General features: G+C 33.2%; 1 protein-coding gene across 4 annotated transcripts in view; it reads right to left on the reverse strand.

Moving 5' to 3' along the window:
* Nucleotides 1-10,792: 10,792 nt before the first annotated feature.
* Nucleotides 10,793-17,983, reverse strand: part of LOC149535032 (ATP-dependent Clp protease ATP-binding subunit CLPT2, chloroplastic-like) — a 46,515-nt gene continuing 39,324 nt past the window's right edge. The window contains exons 4-6 of one of the 4 annotated variants that reach the window (XM_089803616.1): nucleotides 14,851-15,033; nucleotides 11,318-11,439; nucleotides 10,793-11,170 (exon numbers count right to left, since the gene is read on the reverse strand). In XM_089803616.1, coding sequence (XP_089659742.1) covers nucleotides 11,144-11,170; nucleotides 11,318-11,439; nucleotides 14,851-15,033 — 332 coding nt within the window. In that variant the 3' untranslated portion in view covers nucleotides 10,793-11,143. Of the gene's footprint in view, nucleotides 11,174-11,305; nucleotides 11,440-14,850; nucleotides 15,034-17,983 lie in introns of all 4 variants that reach the window. The other 3 variants (XM_089803615.1, XM_089803614.1, XM_089803613.1) reach the window with 3 other exon arrangements.

The raw sequence follows: 17,983 nt of genomic DNA on the forward strand, positions 1-17,983 counted from the left end.
CAAGGAACTAAGTTAAAGATCAAGATGTCTTACAAAACGAAATTCGTAAGTTGAACAGAGATAACTTCCAAGCATGGTAGGAACTCATGAATATGCATTTGGAAACCATTGGAGACATAGGCCTAAAGTACCTAGAGAACAAGTATGTGGCACTTGATGGACCTTTGACTGTGGAACAAATTGCAAAAAAGAAGAATCACAACATAATGATGATTGACATTGCCTCTACTCTCAATTATGCTCAATTTGGTGAAGTCAAATATTTTTCTACTGCTCATGAAATGTGGATCAAGCTAAAAGGTATCTATGGAGAAGATGACAATGTGAGGAGAGCTAAGGCAAAAAGTCTAAGAAGCCAATTTGATCAAATGAAGATGAGAGAAGATAAAAACACTGCACAATACAATAAAAGAATCAAAGCAAGTGTAAGTAAAATTAGAGCCTTGGGAGGGAAAATAGATGATGTGATAGTGGTCAGCAAGGTACTTAGAACTCTTCTTCCTGTTTATGCAATTAGGGTTTCGGCAATTCAAAAGATGAGATGTAATCCCAAAAATGATATAACTTTAGAAAGCTACTATGGAGATAAGTACTTTATTTTATTTTTTGATGATTATTCTAGGATGATGACAATAATACACTAAAAAGATAGATTTGAAGCCTTTCAAAAATTCAAGTGGTATCTGGCTAGAGTGGAAAAAGAAATACGAAAGAAACTAAAATGTCTAAGGTCAGATAGAGGAGGTGAATTCATCTCAAATGAATTCAATAAATTATATAATGAAAGAGGAATCAAAAGACAAGTATCTGCATCTGGTACACCTTAGCAGAATGGCATAGCAGAAAGAAGAAATAGATTCATTATGGATTGTGCAAGGACACTGGTGATAGGGGAAAATGTTGCAATTAAATACTAAAAGGAAACGATCAACACAACAATTCATACCTTGAACCGAGTTCAATTGAAGAAAGATTTAGATCAAACTCTTTATGAATTATGGTATGGCTACAAACCTAATGTCTATTATTTCAAAGTATTTGGAAGAAAATTTTATATCTTAAAAGAGACAAGGAAAGGAAAATTTGATGTGAAAATTGATGAAGGCATATTCCTAGGAACTTCAATAAAAGCATATAAATGTATGAATCTTACTACTCACAAGGTTACAAAAAGTGCACATGTAAAAATTGATGAGTTTGCAGAAAAGAGTGAAGAACAAAGCAACAAAGAACCTAAAAAATATAAAAACTTTGTCTAATATGAACCTGATACTTTACTTGAAGTTCGAGCAAATCCAACCAAAAATTAACAGTCTTCACCAGCCAAGTTCCCTAAATCTCCAGTTCAACCCAAGTTGCAGCCAGTGCAACCCGAGTCATGGTCTAAGGGACCCGAGTATCTGTCAAAAGGACCCAAGTTTTAGCCAGTGGAAATCGAATCACTGTCTAAAGGACGTGAGTCATAGAAAGTGGGACTCGAGCATGATTCAGAAGACAATTTTGAGCATGATGAATAGAGTGAATTCAAAAAGAAGGAACCCATACTTTCTAGATATGTCAGAAGGCATCATGCACCCGAGAAAATCATTGGAGATTAGTCAAAATGATAAGGAAAAAACTAAAAGGTACATGTTTGCTTACTAAGTTTGAACCTAGAACTATTAAAGATGCATTAGACAATGAAAGTTGGATTAAGGAAATGAATGAAGAGGTTGAACAAATTGAAAGAAATAAAACTTGAACTATTGTTTTAGACCCAACGACAAAAATGTAATTGGTACAAAACAAGTATTCAAAAATAAGTCGAATGAAAATGGAGAAGTATCAAGGAACAAAGCAAGGCTACTATGCAAAGCTTATGCTCAAAAAGAAGGTATTGACTATGGAGAAATATTTGCTCATGTTGCAAGACTTGAAGATGTTAGAACACTACTTGCTTATGTTACACATAAAGGACTCAAAGTATATCAAATGGATGTAAAGTCATCTTTCTTGAATAGAATACTAAAAAAAGAAGTCTACATTGAGCAATCTGAAGGTTTCATAGATCCTAACAAAAGGAATATGGTTTGTAGATTAAACAAAGCTTTATATGGTCTCAAACAAGTCCCCAGAGCTTGGTATGAAAGATTGCATAGTTATTTGGTAAAAATTAGTTTTCAAAGAAAAAAATGACAACAGTAGCCTATACATCAAGGAAGGACCAAAAAAGAAGATATTGTTGGCAGAAATCTTTGTAGATGATATATTATTCACTAGTTATAATGACTTATGCAAATCTTGTTTTTTGAGGAAACGAGGAAGGAATTTGAAATATCAATGTTTGGAGAGATCAAATTCTTTGTTGGCCTACAAATTCAACAGAAGAAGGATGGCATCTACATTACTCAATCAAAGTATATCAAGGAGATATTGAAGAAGTTTGGAATGGAGGATTCCAGACCAGTCAGAACACCTATGTCTATTGGACATAAACTTTCCAAAAATGATGATTCCAAAGAGGTAGATCAGACTACATATAGATCACTGATTGGAAAAAATCAATATGTAGTGCACACAAGACCTGATATTGCACTAGCAGTTGATATAGTGGCAAGATTCTTTGCTAATCCAAAAGAAAATCATATGATGTCAATAAAAAAAATTATGAGGTATCTAAAAGGTACTAAAGATTATGGTTTGTGATATAAGAAAGGAGGCAACTTTGAATTGAAAGCCTTTACTAACGTTGATTGGGCAGAAACTATTGATGACAGGAAGAGCACTAGTGGTGAAGCATTCTTTATTAGAAAAAGGCTAGTTTCTTGGACAAACAAGAAGAAAAATTGTATCTCTCTATCTACAGCAGAAGCATAATATGTTGCAATAGCAGTCAATTGTTCAACATTGTTTGATTCAAACAATTGTTGTCAAGTATGAAGTAAGAAATCAAGGATACAGTAAACTATCTTCTATGATAACACCAGTGCAATTAACATTTCCAAGAATCTTGTGATGCATACTAAGACAAAACACATTGCAATAAAATATCACTTTTTGAGAGAATTAGTGCAAGAAAAAGAGGTAAGATCGGAATATGTGAATATAAAAGAAGAAATTGAAGACATATTCACCAATCCATTACCTAAGGATGAATTTTTGTATCTAAAAGGTAAGCTAGGGATCATTCCCCTATCTGAAGCTCACTAAATAGAAGTTTAGTGATGCATCAGTCGAGAATTCTAAAAATCAGTCAAGCTATTCCAATATTTTAGAACAGATTACATATGAATCAGTACATCAAGTGCATGGGATATCCATTGATTGTTGTCTTTAGCATGAGATGTTAAAGAGGGAGAGTTTTCTATGATAACAAAGATATTTTGAGGAATTTATCAGAATAAGAGTTTGTTGTCATAGGGAGAAATTGTAGTCACAAAAATTAGAGAATCATTTCTAAGGAAGAGATTGATGTCAGAGGGAGCTCTCACTAATATAGGTAGTTCTCATGGATGAGAATCAGAATCAAACTAAGGATATTATCCCTGCTTCTATTTTGCTCTAAAATTTCATTGTACTATGACATGTTGTGTTGCCATCAATGCCAAAGAGGGATATTGTTGAAAATAATTTTTCAATTATATATTGTCTTTTATGTTACACAAAATGTCAAGCCTTATCGAGAAAGTCAGTGATTGTCAAACTCACTCGGGCATTGAAGACAGTTTCCTATGTATGTTGAGCATTCCAGTTATAACCAAGTTTAGAGACAATATTGATTGAGCTCACTCGAGCATTGAAGGAAAATCATGTGTTGACTGAGTTCACTTGGTTAACCAAAGGAAAGTTAACATGGATCTTGTCTTGACCGAGTTTACTCAGTTACCAAAGGAAAGATAGCACAAAGTTAGTATTGACCGAGTTGGGTCGGTTAACAAAGGGTTTTCCTGTGTTGGTCAAGTACTCAATTCAGTATTAGCTAACTATCAACATATTGAGTATGATATATTTATTTGTTAATGCTAGCCAACTTAAGGGATGAAAAAATTTTATTAAAAGTATATTCAAGCCGACTTGACAAGATTATCCATATAAGGTATTTGAGGATTGAAGACATGAAGCATGGGATTGAAGAAGACGAATTAAAGAAGCGAATTAGAAGGATATTTGCAAGAAGACAGAGTATCTGAGTTGACCGAGTTGCAAATAACATTCTGATCAAAGAGGATCAAGTAATCAAGCCATAACAGATAACTGAAATCAACAAAGATAGTTGTATCAGCAATCAAGTCAAGTCATTGTTACTCTCTAATAATTGTAACAGTGACTCAAATCTCTTAATAGAGTTATCTTAACAGTTATTTGTTAAATCCTCTAACAAGGTGGCATTTCTAGATTCAAATGTCTAAAAACCTCTAACAACGCCACTCCTAACAAGGTGAATTAAATTCTCTAACAAGGTAACACTTAACAGTGTGTTTGTAACCTTTAATAGGGTTGGCTCCTAATAGGGCTCACTTTAGAATAGTGAAAAGCAGTAACTAGTTGCAATTGGTGGTTTTCCCAAATTGGGTTTTCATGTTAAATCTTGATGCTCGTGTTCATGTTACTTGCTTTATATTTTTGCAACTAAGTTAATTAAGGGTAATCATATTTAATATCTTAAGATCTTCATGTTCTGTGTTAACTGAGTGACAGTAATATTTTCAGTGTTAACCGAGTGATAGGAATATTTTCAATGTTAACTAAGTGACAGTAATATTTTCAGAGTTAACCGAGCTTCAACAAAGATTTGTTTTAAAGTTATATTGACATCTTAAGGGACTTGGATTTTTTTTTTTCGTGACTAATTCAACCCTCCCCTCTTAGCTACTCATTTACATTTCTAACAGAGGCATGGAAGGATATTGAAACCTTATGTAATACGGATAAAGAAAGAAACTATTTAGTTGGATGTAATTTTAATTTCATCATGGATATTAATGAAAAAAATAGAGGAATCCAAATAGAGGCACAAATGTTGAAAGACTTTAGAGATTAGATTGTCTCCAATAGTATTTTTGGCATTAAACACTATACTGGAAAATTTACATGGAATAATAGAAGAATGGACTTCTAATACATTGTGGAAAGATTGGATAGATTTGTGTTTATGGAGATCTGATTTCTTTTAACACCACATAATCCTCCATCCTTTGCATTTTTTGTTTAGACCACTTTCATGTTAGTTTGAAGATAGGTAAAGAATGTAAGCCTACTAGGAAACCCATCTAATTTAAGTATATGTAGTTTCACGATTAAAAAAGTCATCAGCTTAGTTGAAGTATGGTAGAATGAAGAAAAGTTTGATGGATCTAAAAAAAATCTTTGTATCCAAATTAAAGGCACTAAAAACCAAAACCTTTAATTGGAATAAACATCACTTCAAAATATATTCACTAAAAAATCAAAATAGGGAATAGTGTATCTAAACTTGATGATTAAATCCTTAAAGTTGGTATGAATAATGATAAATACGTAAAAGAAAAAAAGCTTAAACAATTTAAATAATTGTTAAAAAGTGAGGAAATATATCAAAAGCTAATATCCAAGGAGACCTGGTAGTCCAAAGGCAATCATAACACCAAATTCTTCTACAACAACACAAAGGTTAGAAGGATATTAATATAATTCTAAGAATTAAGAATGAGAGAGAAAAAATCGTAGAAAATGCTCAAAACCTAACTATAGATTTTTTACTTTTTATGAAAATATTTTCAACAACAAAGAATATTATGATCTTGGTCCCAAAAAAAGCATTATTAAGATCCCAAAACTAATTTATGTGGAAGATAGTAAATACCTTAATAGATTGTTTTCTAAAGAAGTCAAGGATTTTCTCTTGCAACTACATTCAAATGATGGCCTTGGATCGGACGACTTCAAGGCTAGTTGTTTTCAAAAATATGTGCATATTTTAGGTGAGGGGCTTTATGAGGCTATAGAGAACATCAAAAAATTACAAAAAATTCTCCATGAAATTAATAATACATTCTTAATTTAAATACATAAGAAAATAAATGTGGAAGAAGTATGTGACTTTGGATCAATAGCATTATGTAATACAATAAACAAAATATTATCCATAGCTCTTGCAAATAGACTTAAAATATTTCTACTAGAGATCATCTTCGAGGAACAAACAGGTTTTGTTCCAAGGAGATCAATATTCTATGGTATCACTATTGTAAAAGAAATCATTCATTCCATTCAACATAATAAAGAACCAAGCAAGCTAGTAAAATTAGACATCCAAAAAACATATAGCAAGGTTGCTATGAGATTGTTTACGTAAATGTATAGAAGCATTTGTCTTCTGGAAATAATGAACTAACCTAACTTTTAACTATATGTCAACTCCTAAATTTCCACTACTCCTTAATGGAACACTTGGAGGTTTGTTTAACCTCAAGGAACTAAGGCAAGGAGACCTTGTCTCCCCTTTTCTCTTTATAATAATGGTTAAGGATTTTAGAAGATCTATCACAAAAGCACATCAGCAAGGGTTAATAACTGGTATTAAAATTACAAAAGGTGTTTCTGATGTCACACACCAATAATTTCTTGATGATACAATATTACGTGGTAAAAGTGCTAGAGAGGAAGTTAAGCCTTGGGAAGGAGACTCAACGCAGTTAAATGTGAAAGAAATACTATGGTCAAATTAGTTTTGTATGCAATTCCAACTTACCATGTGACATGTCTACCCCTCACCTAGGGTAAAAATTGGAAACTAGAAAATAATTTAAGAAATTTCTTCTAGCAAGGTATATTTGAAAAAAATGGATGGTTTTAATCATATGGAAAAATTGTGTAAACCCATCTAGAAGGGAGGACTAGGGTTCAATAATTTGAAGTTGCAAAATATTTCACTTAGGAAAAAACTAGTAAGGGACACATATGAAGAACCCAACAGAAGATAGATAAGAATCATTATGAAAAAATACCTTCAATCTAGCAATTCTACCATCTTCTTCAAAACTAGCAACCCTCCTAAAGGCTCTAGAGTTTGGAGCTTCATTTTAGAATGTAGAAACATAACTAGAGACAAGTTATCCTTGGATTTGGTACAAGCAACTTTGCCCTTTTCTTGGAAGACTCATGGGAATGGTATACCATACTACGTCACCAAGAATAAAGTGTTATATACATGCTAACAGACTTATGTTAAAGATTATATTGAAATCCCCTCTAGGGACCCTAGTTTAGGATGGAACTATAAATCCATTAAGGACATCCCTTTATCTAGCATAGAAAAAGACAAATTTAGACAAATCCTTAGTTTTAGACAGATTATAATAAATATAAATGAGTTGATGGACTAGCTTCAATTATTGCTCTTATAAGGTTAAAGATGGTTATATTGCACTTATGAACAAACAAAAATGGAAAGAAAATGATCGTCCTCTGAAACTTTGTCAGGATAAGGCATGTTTTCCCAAAGTAGGTATATTGCTATGGGAAACTTCAAAAAATCTAATTGTTCAGTGGGACAAGAAAATGGGATCTGAATGTCCTTGTTAAGGAATATGGATCACTAATAGAGAAAAATAATAGCCTTTAATTTTAGTGTATATTAAATAAGAACTTTACCACAGTCTCCATTATTCTTCCTTAAGAATATAGTTTTACTATTATTGAACAATGATCTCAATTTTGATTTGAGAGTTCAATAAGAACAAGATTCTAAGTTTAGAACAAACTCTTGCAATTCCTTAATCACTAATATATTAATATTGTTCATTGGTGAACAATAAATATATGAACTATTGAATGCTTGTTGTAGTAATTATATTGCCACTAGGATTGATATATTACCCAGCAAGCATCAATAGTACTCTATATATATATATATATATATATATATATATATATAAAATTGAGAGTTATCTTTCATCGATACCAAAGCACACTAATTCATATTAGCACTTATTGTGCTTGGGTGAATATAATATTGGGTGACTAGACTATCGAGCATGACTTAGTTTCATGTCTCGGTATGTTAGAGAGCAGTGATGCCAGATTATTGGGCAAGTATAAATACAGTATCATTCTAACAATAATATATTATTATTAATTTGTTCTAATGTTATATGTATGTGATTATAATTGTTTACACACACACACACACACACAATTATAATCACATGTATATAATATTGGATGAAAAAATAAATAATAGTATATTAGTGACCAAATGATGATTGTATTTATATATATACACACAATTATAATCACATACATATAATATTGGATGAAGACATTAATAATAATATATTGTTGTCCAAATGATGATTGTATTTACACACACACACACACACACACACACACACACACACACAATTATAATCACATACATATAATATTGGATGAACAAATTAATAATAATATATTACTGTCAGAATGATGACTATATTTACACTTTTATGATAATCCGGTATCATGAATCTCTAACGTGTGTGTGTGTGTGTGTGTAATTCTCATTCAATCATATGCACATATATCAAATTAGTTATAATATATTATCCACTTCAATCCGAATGAAGCTATATTCTTAACACTCCCTCTTAACAAAAGAGGATTGAATCCTATAACAATGTTTAAGACCAATATCATAGAGATATTCTTTTGCTACATGCATTTACATTAACTTTGTAATTCTTATCAAAAGAATATCATATAGATATGAGTTACCTAATTTGTGGCACTCTAGGACAACATCCAAGTGAAGTCTACCAGATAACAACCTTGACCTTGGGAGCAACTATAAAGTTGTCAGTACCACAAGTATTATGTTCTTCAATATATCATAGAGCATTAATCAATTATTGTACATCTTGATACGTTAGCTATCATCACCATTAACAAATCTTGGGACAAAATTTGATGTACTCTATCATGATGATGGGTCAAGAACTTAGGAGCAACAATCTTGGTATCATGATTTCTAGAATAACAACAAAAAATGTGTGTATCTATGTGTGTGTGTGTGTGTGTGTGTGTGTGTGTGTGCGCATGCATGTATGTATGTATGTGTATACATACATACATGTGTGTGTGTGTGTGTGTGTGTGTGTGTGTGTGTGTGTGTGTGTGTATTTATATATGTATATGTATATCTATATATGTGTGTATAATATGTATGTATGTCTATGTATGTATATGTATGTATATGTATGTACATGTGTGTGTGTGTGTGTGTATAAACAAAAATGAGATTTAATCTCAAGAGTTACAGTTATATTTTAGCCATGCCTAGTTTACCTCGAAAATATTTCACTTTTAGTTTCACAAGAGGTTTGGTAAGACTGTTGGCAATCTTCTCTTCAGTGTTGATATATGCAGACTCAATAACATTTATGTCCACCATATCTCTAATGTAGTGATAGGTAATTTCTATGTGCTTGGACCTATTATGGAAGACTAGATTTATAAAGACTTAAATGTAGCTTTAATTATCAGAATGTATAATTGTGGGATTTAGGGGTTTCCCAAATAGTCCAACCAATAACTATCGTAACCATAATGCTTCTCAGGCTCCCATAGATGTCATTATATATTCTTAGTAGAACTCTAAGAGACTACATATTTCTTCTTGCTAAACCAAGATACCGTAAGAGACCCAAGACTAAAAAACATTGTGTAGTTCCTCTTATGATCAGTAGAATTATAAGCCTGGTCAGAATCTGAATATCCTTGAAGTTGTAACCCAACATGGTCATATTTTAGACCAAGTCCAATAGTGCCTCTTAAGTATCACAAAATTTGTTTGGCTTCCATAAGATGGATCTTCTTATGTTCACACATAAATTGAATCAATATTTTTGTAGCATAGGAAATATTAGAACAAGTATTTACCAAGTACATTAGAGATCTAATTATTTATTTGTAGTATATAAGATCTATAGCTTCATATTTAGATGCTTCACTTTGAGCTTATGAAGATTTGTCTCCATTGGTGTGGATAATGGTTTACAATCCATCATTCCAAAAAAAATTAATATGTCAATAATATACTTACCTTGGTTTAGGAAGATATAGTCTTACTTCTAATCCCAAAAAATAGTGCAAGAGACCTAAATCTTTCATTTCAAATTTAGGTGTAAGATCTTGTTTACACTTTGCAATAAGGTGATCTTCCCCTGTATTAGATGATCATCATCATAGAGAACAAGTATTATCATATCACCCTCTGATTCTTTGAAGTATTTATTAGGATCAACTTCATTTCTAGAGTACCCCAATTCAATAAGGTAATTATCAATTCTCTCATACCATGCCCTAGGAGCTTGTTTCAAACCATAAAGAGCTTTCATTAGTTTACATACATGTAATTTCTTGTCATGGATATCAAAGCTTCTAGTTGTTATAGGTATACTTCTTCATCAAAATTACTTGAATAATTCCACAAAAAATTAAAACTTAATGTTAAAAACAATTTAAATGCAATTGAAAAGAATTAATAAAAATTAATTGAAATATTGAAAAAAAATTAATATGATTGAGAAGAATTAATAATATATAGATTAAAATGTATCATAATTAATTTTAAGCTGCTTAAGTATAAGCAAAAAAACTAGTAAACGTGGGGTCCACCCACTCCACAAAATGCTCCTTAAAAGCATTTTAAGGGCTCCATGATAGCCCTTGAAAAGAATACCTAGCAGCCTGAGATTAACTACCAAAAAAACATATAAATGCCATTGCCCACTGTATTTGATATATAAAACCATTTCCTCGGTTCTTGTATTCTACTTTCAAGATAAGACTGCAATAACAATAATATTATCTTCTTTTATTCTAGTTTTATGAGAAAACTGCAACAACAATAATATTATCTGCCATTTTTACTTCGTATTGTTCAAACTATATTTATTGTGACAAACTGCACAAACATATGATTACTACAATTTAGCTTCGTGTGGTAATTTACCTTAATGTTAAGTATATGCAAAACGAACACAATAACACACTTTAACAATACTATCAACTTGGACGACCAACTGTGAATATTAAAAGAATATTCAATTCAGATCAGAATCAAGGCTACAAACCAAAATGTGCATGCATAAATCTTCCTATTTCTTCCAAGCCAAAATGGATGCTGTATGAGGAAAAAATCTTTTCAAATTGACATCGCAGCTTCCTTTATCTGCTGTAAAATAATCATGATCATACGAGTATTAGTGCTCCACAAATGTCAAAATTGTCATAAGCCGCTCCTAAAATATATTTGGTTAACCTGGTATAAAATTAAATGGAATGCCATAAAAAACAAGGAAATGACCTTAAAACTCACAGAAACTTCCTTAGCCTTCTCATCGTCAAAGCCAAGAGTAGCCAGTACTTTTTGACCAGTACTGCCCTTTTGAGCCCATATTCCAAGCAGCATGTGACTAGTTGTCACCTCATCGCTTTCCCCTGTATATTGGTGAATTTTTACCAAGATCAACACCGTAATTGATTAAGTTCTCATTCTGCAAAAACGTTAATATAATGCTTAAAAGCCAAAATCCAACACCTAATTTGCAAATTAGTTTTAGCAGGAAAATTGAATTCAAGAATGATGTAAACATACGGATTGCTCCTAGGCAAAGAACAAGTGCTAAAAACTAAGTGAACCAAAAACAAAGCTAGAGCCAATCAGGATGCATCCCAATACAGCCATAACGGCCTCTGGACATTTTAATGTTAGTTCCCAGCCAAATCCATTGAGTTCCATTGCACAGAAAAAGAAAAAATCAAAAAAAGAGTTATGGTCGCAGATAAATCATATAATAGAATGTTTACTTTCCACACATCATTTATTACTACTACACATTTAACTTCCCTACTCAATAGTTCTATCACAGTTGAGGCTAATAGTTCTATGGATCCGTCAGCTTGGCATGCTGTTCCGGCCAAGGTTGAAGGGGGATGGATTATAGTTAAAGGGAAACATTCGAAGAATCCATCTCCTTTTGACATAGCCCTTGGATCCCACGAGCAAGGATCTTAATTCTGTTGTTCCTCTTTCTTTCTGGGGCAGTCTGTTGTATGATTGCTTATCTTTTTTGACTGCCAGTTGGTGTCTGTCGGGGTTTGGCGTTGTTTGGCTCCTTCTCTGTCCTGTTCTGTCTGTCATCTGTTTCTCTTTGAGGAGCTCATTGTTTATCTTTCACTCTGGGTTTCAGTCCCTATGTTTAAAACCTTCCTTGTGTTAGTTTCAGGGTTCATTGAAAACCTGTTTTCCCTGAATCAAAAACTTCCCTAGTCGATGATGAGTACAAGTCACACTAACTGTGTGCATTCCAATTATCCCAAATTCTATGCGTTCATTCTTCCAACATTTTAGTATCAATAGGAAGAAGTAGGAAGGGTACACTGATCCAGAATGAGGAAGGCTTTGGAAGGAACATGCCAATTGAGGAGGAGATTCAAAGGAAAGGAAATTTCTTAAAAAGGAATTCTGACCAATCACCATCAAATTGCCACCTTGAGTGGCAATTATGATCATAGGAAAGAGAGAGAGATGCTGCTGAACAAGCTGTCCAAGGAGACAAATTGAGTACAGATGATCGCTGTTGTACAAATGAACAGCAGCACATGTGTGGATAAGCAGTACTTGTACTGATGCGTTTTACAAGTATATGGCTGAATACATTTCGAAAAAATTGAATATTAAAGTTTGTTTGCTGTATCTCTCTAGTTGAAAACAACTGTATTTTTTTGTTAAAAGCTGACCAATGCTGTCAATGATCAATTAAAGAAAGAGACAGCTGTCAAGAGGTGATTCTAAAAAGTGCACACATACTGAAATTTTTTAATACACTTTGGACTTGTTTTCCATGCACATTCAAATTTTGTATTATTATCAGTCTCAATCTTTTGGGTAGGGAAGTTTCCTGTAAACCCTAGATTGCATAGTCACGGCCAATACACAAAACCCTGTTCTACCTAAAGTCCAAAGCTTGACAAGCCAAAAGTTTAATATCTACTCAAATATATTCAGCAGTCCTGGGTGTAAAAATTGCGACAGAATGATTCTAAAACAAAAAATCACAATGTTTGAAATATTGCAGACTTTGATAATTGTTAAAAAGATAACTTTGTTTTCAAATCAACCATTTCTGGTAGCTTGATCAAAGAAGTCTGGAATACCATTTCCACCAGTTATCTTCAAGAGAATCTAAACAGACATCAAACTTCTGAAAAATGGTGAGTCTTGTGTTTGGAAAATCTATTTTTCTCCACTATTTTTCGTGAGGGTGGATCAATATCAAAGCATCTACTCAGGGTGATTTCATGAAGATTATTCACACTGTTGGAAAGAGAGGAATTCACAACTGGAAGTTGGAAAACCAACCAGGCGAATGGGATATTCTGCATTCTTTGCAGGCATTTGAATGTAGCCATTGCTATGGTGCCACAAATGACATAGTGAACTTCTTAGCTAATTGTACCATTGACAATATGGCACAAAACACCATCTCTGACGGCCACAATTCTTGTAATGAACATGGCATCATTTGGAATCAAAAGTTTGCAATCAAGGAGGTGAGAGATGGACTCTTGGATGAAAACATTCCAATGGCTATAGCAGACTGGCCTGAGTTCAGTACGCACTGCACTGGAGTCATGTTAATCAAGAGTTGGCTGCCTAGGAACTGTAATGGATATTGGCCTATGGATTTTTCTCTTCCACCTTGATCATTTCCAGGTTTGATGAAATGTACAACTACACAGCAATCTTATTGGTCAGCGAGGAATCACTGTGGTTTAAACCCCCATACCAGATCACCATGGGGAACCATATCATGTCGTTGTTGTAAGAGCAGAAATTGAAAGAAATCTGATAAGTTATCTCGAATTTGGAAGAGAGGAAACACATAACACCACAAAATATGGCTTGAAAAAACTCAAATAAACTTTGTGATCGGTAATCCACTAGTGGAGACTGCCAATAAGCAAGGTAGTTGGCAATCAGCTGCTTATTTGTCTCTGTAGTATTTTTGCTCTAGTCTTTTCGTCTAACTTGACAGATATTATCAGGGATGCTGGTAAAATGAAAGCCTACATACAAAAAAATTATTTATCTGAAGTCAGTGGCACCTAAGAGGTATATGATTTATCAGCACACAGATGTGAGTGATTTGTTTACAATGAAGGATATTGCCACTTCAGTGAAGGCAAATAACATTCTCCATGCCATTAGGGAGGGGCTGAAATTGGAGTCTCTAGTTGAATATAAGACAGTTCTTAACAGCGGCAGTGGCTTGGAAGAGAAACAGCAGGATAAGGTGAAGGGGACTATACAAATTCTTTCCTAATCAAGAGTGAAGCAATCCATGGATGGGAAGATGCCAAAGATGGAAGTGAAGAAGATAGGTCTGCTGGCAGCTCATTGAAGTCTCAAGTAGCCACAGACATGCGGTTGGCCCTGACTTCTTTCAGTTGCATCTCCATGAGGCTGGATTGTGTATCTCTATGGTTGTACCACACTTTGTAGCCTAGCTTGATAACAAAGGAAATTTTGTTCTGATCATGTATTAATTGGGAGCAACCCCCATGGCCACATCTACATACCCAAAGAAAAAATCTCCCAGCTGAAGAAATAGAATTTCAACATAGTACTCATTGAAGTTACAAGTGCTAAAACACTAATTTCTGTGGCAAGTTCAAATTAATGAGAAACATGTGAGGCTAAAAGTGTTGAATCTGCCCAAATATCAAACAAGAAATGCCAGACTAATGAATGGATGCTTTGGAGATTTTAGTGATAAGTATTTAAGAAAAGAATAATAGTCGTTATAAAGTTCTTGTCAAATCAGAATTCTCTGCCAATCAAATTACCCAGTTTTATCTTCTCCTCAACAGCCGAATCTAAAGCTTTCTGTGCATGTTCAGATAGCGGGACTTGCGTTAAAAAATGAGACTCCCACCGTTTAGGCAGTCCAATCAATTTTATTGATTCCTCCTTAACTTTAGAAAAGGTAATTCCATTAGCCCATAGAAATCTTGCAGTAGGACTTGTACCTGCAGAAAGACAGCACAACTGTCAGCGAAGTTAATTTTTAAAGAGCTGGATCTCAGCCAACTCACAATGAGAATTGCATAGATCACAGTAACTGCTTAAAAACCTAGTACAAAATCACAATAAATAATAGATATACTGCAACACATCTTGTAAAAGATAATCCAATTGACCATCATCCTTGAAATTAATATCGGACATAGTTCTTGACAACAAATTTGCTAGCATTTCCACAATTGAAGAACAAATTATAGAGGATACTAGCTATCAAGCATAACAGAGATGATTTCTGGCAACCATAGTTAGAAGACTCTCTTAATATTCTGCAGGGCTCTTGAACTCTCGAGTCTCTACACTGATAGAGCCAAGTCGACCAGACTCTGATACCAAGTTTGGCCGAGTCTTGGAAGTACTCACTGAATCCTGTTCCAAGATTCTCTAAGTCTAAGGCTCGAACTCCAAAGTCATGTGCTCAAACTCTTCTATATAGCTCTTGGATATAAAAGCTGCACTTTTAAGTGAAAATTCAAAAAAATATTTGTCATATTTTGCTCTTATCTGGCCATCTCACCTAATGAAGCTTCAGTAGAGCAAGTAGCTGATTTAACAAGTTTTATGCATTTAAAGTTGATCTAGTCATCAAAGAGAAGTGGCATAATTGGTGCAATGGAGGAAAATTAGATACTTTTGAAGAAACAATCTATCATCATTGTGATACAAACTCAACTTGTCATTCAAGGCTTGAAAAAATTATTTACACTGGGAGGGGAAAGACAAAGATGTAGTTTGTGTTTGGTTGATTTTTTCATTTTGACATATAACCGTATGTAAACAGTTATAATGCTGTTATATATTTTTTATCTATAATTTCTTGTATTACAGTGTTTGACTTTGAAACTGTGAAATTTCAAATTTTGATTTGATCATATGACATGTGATGCTTGAATTATGACAAATTGATTGTTAAGTTAGACTTTTATGTTCTCTAATTCACAAAAATTATTGTCAATTAGGTACATGTCCTTGGCTTCCTTGACTTTTAGAAATCCCTTGACTTTTAGGAATCCCTTGTTTTAGAACTCTTCCAATGTTTACGTCAGTCTGGACATGCATATAAATATATTCATTAGAGAGGAAAATATTCTGTTTTAATGCTCAAGATGTCACCTTCAATATTTTTTAGTGGGTGTTGATCAATGAATATTGTGCAATAGTATACAATCCCATGGACACATGGCAAAGTCTAAGATGATTATGTGAGAAGAAATCTACTCTACGATGTAAGCAAGAAGGATCAGTCCATAATTGGGCTCCAATAATTGTGATGGTATTGGAAAAGTGGAGTGCCATTTATTTATTCATATTGTTACTTTGAATATTTGACAAAGATTTTTTTGCTAGTGACTTGATGGAAGTCTTTTTTTCGTTTTTGAGACCTGGTAGTTTTGATGGCCCCACTAGTGTGGTAGAGGGCTTTCAGTAAATAAGTTGTGGTAGGCTAGTGGTTCTACCGACTGATGCTTTTTGTATATATTCTTCAAATTTTAACATAAAAGGAGTTCCAATCCCTCATTTTATGTATCAGGGAATAAAAATTAGATTAATAAAAAATTAAGCTGCTAAAAATTTTCACTTCATATTACATAACATCAAAAAAATTGTTTTCTAAATTTTTTGTGTTTCACAAATCTTTTGTTTTTTTTATACATAAAATGAGGGATTGAACACTTCATGTTGAATCACTACTCATGAAACATGGGTCAATGAGTTTGACTCAAAAATCACACAGTTAAATCCTGATAGCAATATCACAACTCTCCTTTTCTATTAGAATTTGAATAATATATACAAAAGGATCAGTTGGTAGAACCAGTAGCCTACCACAACTTATTTAATGAAAGACCTCTACGAAACTAATGGAATCATCAAACTAAATGAAAAAGAGACTTGAATCACTACATTAAAAAACATTGACAAATATTCAAATTAATGCTTTGAATTAATAAATAGTACTCCGCTTTTCAGATACTGTCACAATTATTGGAGCCTAGTCATGGACTGATCCTCCTCCCTAACATTGTAAAGGATGGATTTCTTCTCACATAATCATCATAAACTTTGTCATGTGTCCGTGGGATTGTATGCTATTGCACAATATTAATTGATCAAAACCAACAAGAAGATATTGAAGGGGTCATCTTGAGCATTATAAACATAATATTTTCCTCTCTTATGAACATATTTACATGCATGTCATGACTGAAATAAACTCTGCAAGAAGCTTCTAGAACAGAGGGATTCCTAAAAGCCAAGAAAGTCAAAGACGTGGACCCAATTGACAATCAAATTGTGAATTAGAAAACATACAAATGTAATTTGATAACCAATTTGTGAATTAGAAAACATAAAAGTCCGATTTGGCAATCAATTTGTTGTAATTCATACGTTACACATCCTATGGTCCTCAAACTCTCAGATTTTAAAATTTCATAGTGTCAATGTCAAACAATGCATTGTAATAAAAGAAATTACAGATTAAATTTATATAAAAGCACTAGATGATGATATGTCCAAATGAAGAAAACAACCAAATACAATCTACATCTTTGTCTTTACCCTCCTAGAGTAACTAAATTTTTCAAACTTTGAACTACAAGTTAGTATCACAATGATGATGGACTCTTTCTTCAAAAGTGTCTTCATTTTCCTCCATTGCATCCAACTATGGTGCTTCATCTATGGTGCTTCTCTTTAATGATTTGACCAACTATAAATGCAAAAAACTTTTCTCAAATTGCCTTCTTCCTTTATTGAAGCTTCATTGGGTGAAATGAGCAAATCAGAACAAAAATGACCAAAAAACTGTGAATTTTCACTTTAAAAAGTGCAGCTCTTATGTCCAAGAGCCCGAGACTTGGAGAGTCTTGGAGCAGAATCTGCCCAAGTACTCTA

This window comes from Cupressus sempervirens, chromosome 10 (assembly GCF_028749045.1).
Source record: "Cupressus sempervirens isolate cs-2001-9-10 chromosome 10, ASM2874904v1, whole genome shotgun sequence".
Taxonomy (NCBI): domain Eukaryota; kingdom Viridiplantae; phylum Streptophyta; class Pinopsida; order Cupressales; family Cupressaceae; genus Cupressus; species Cupressus sempervirens.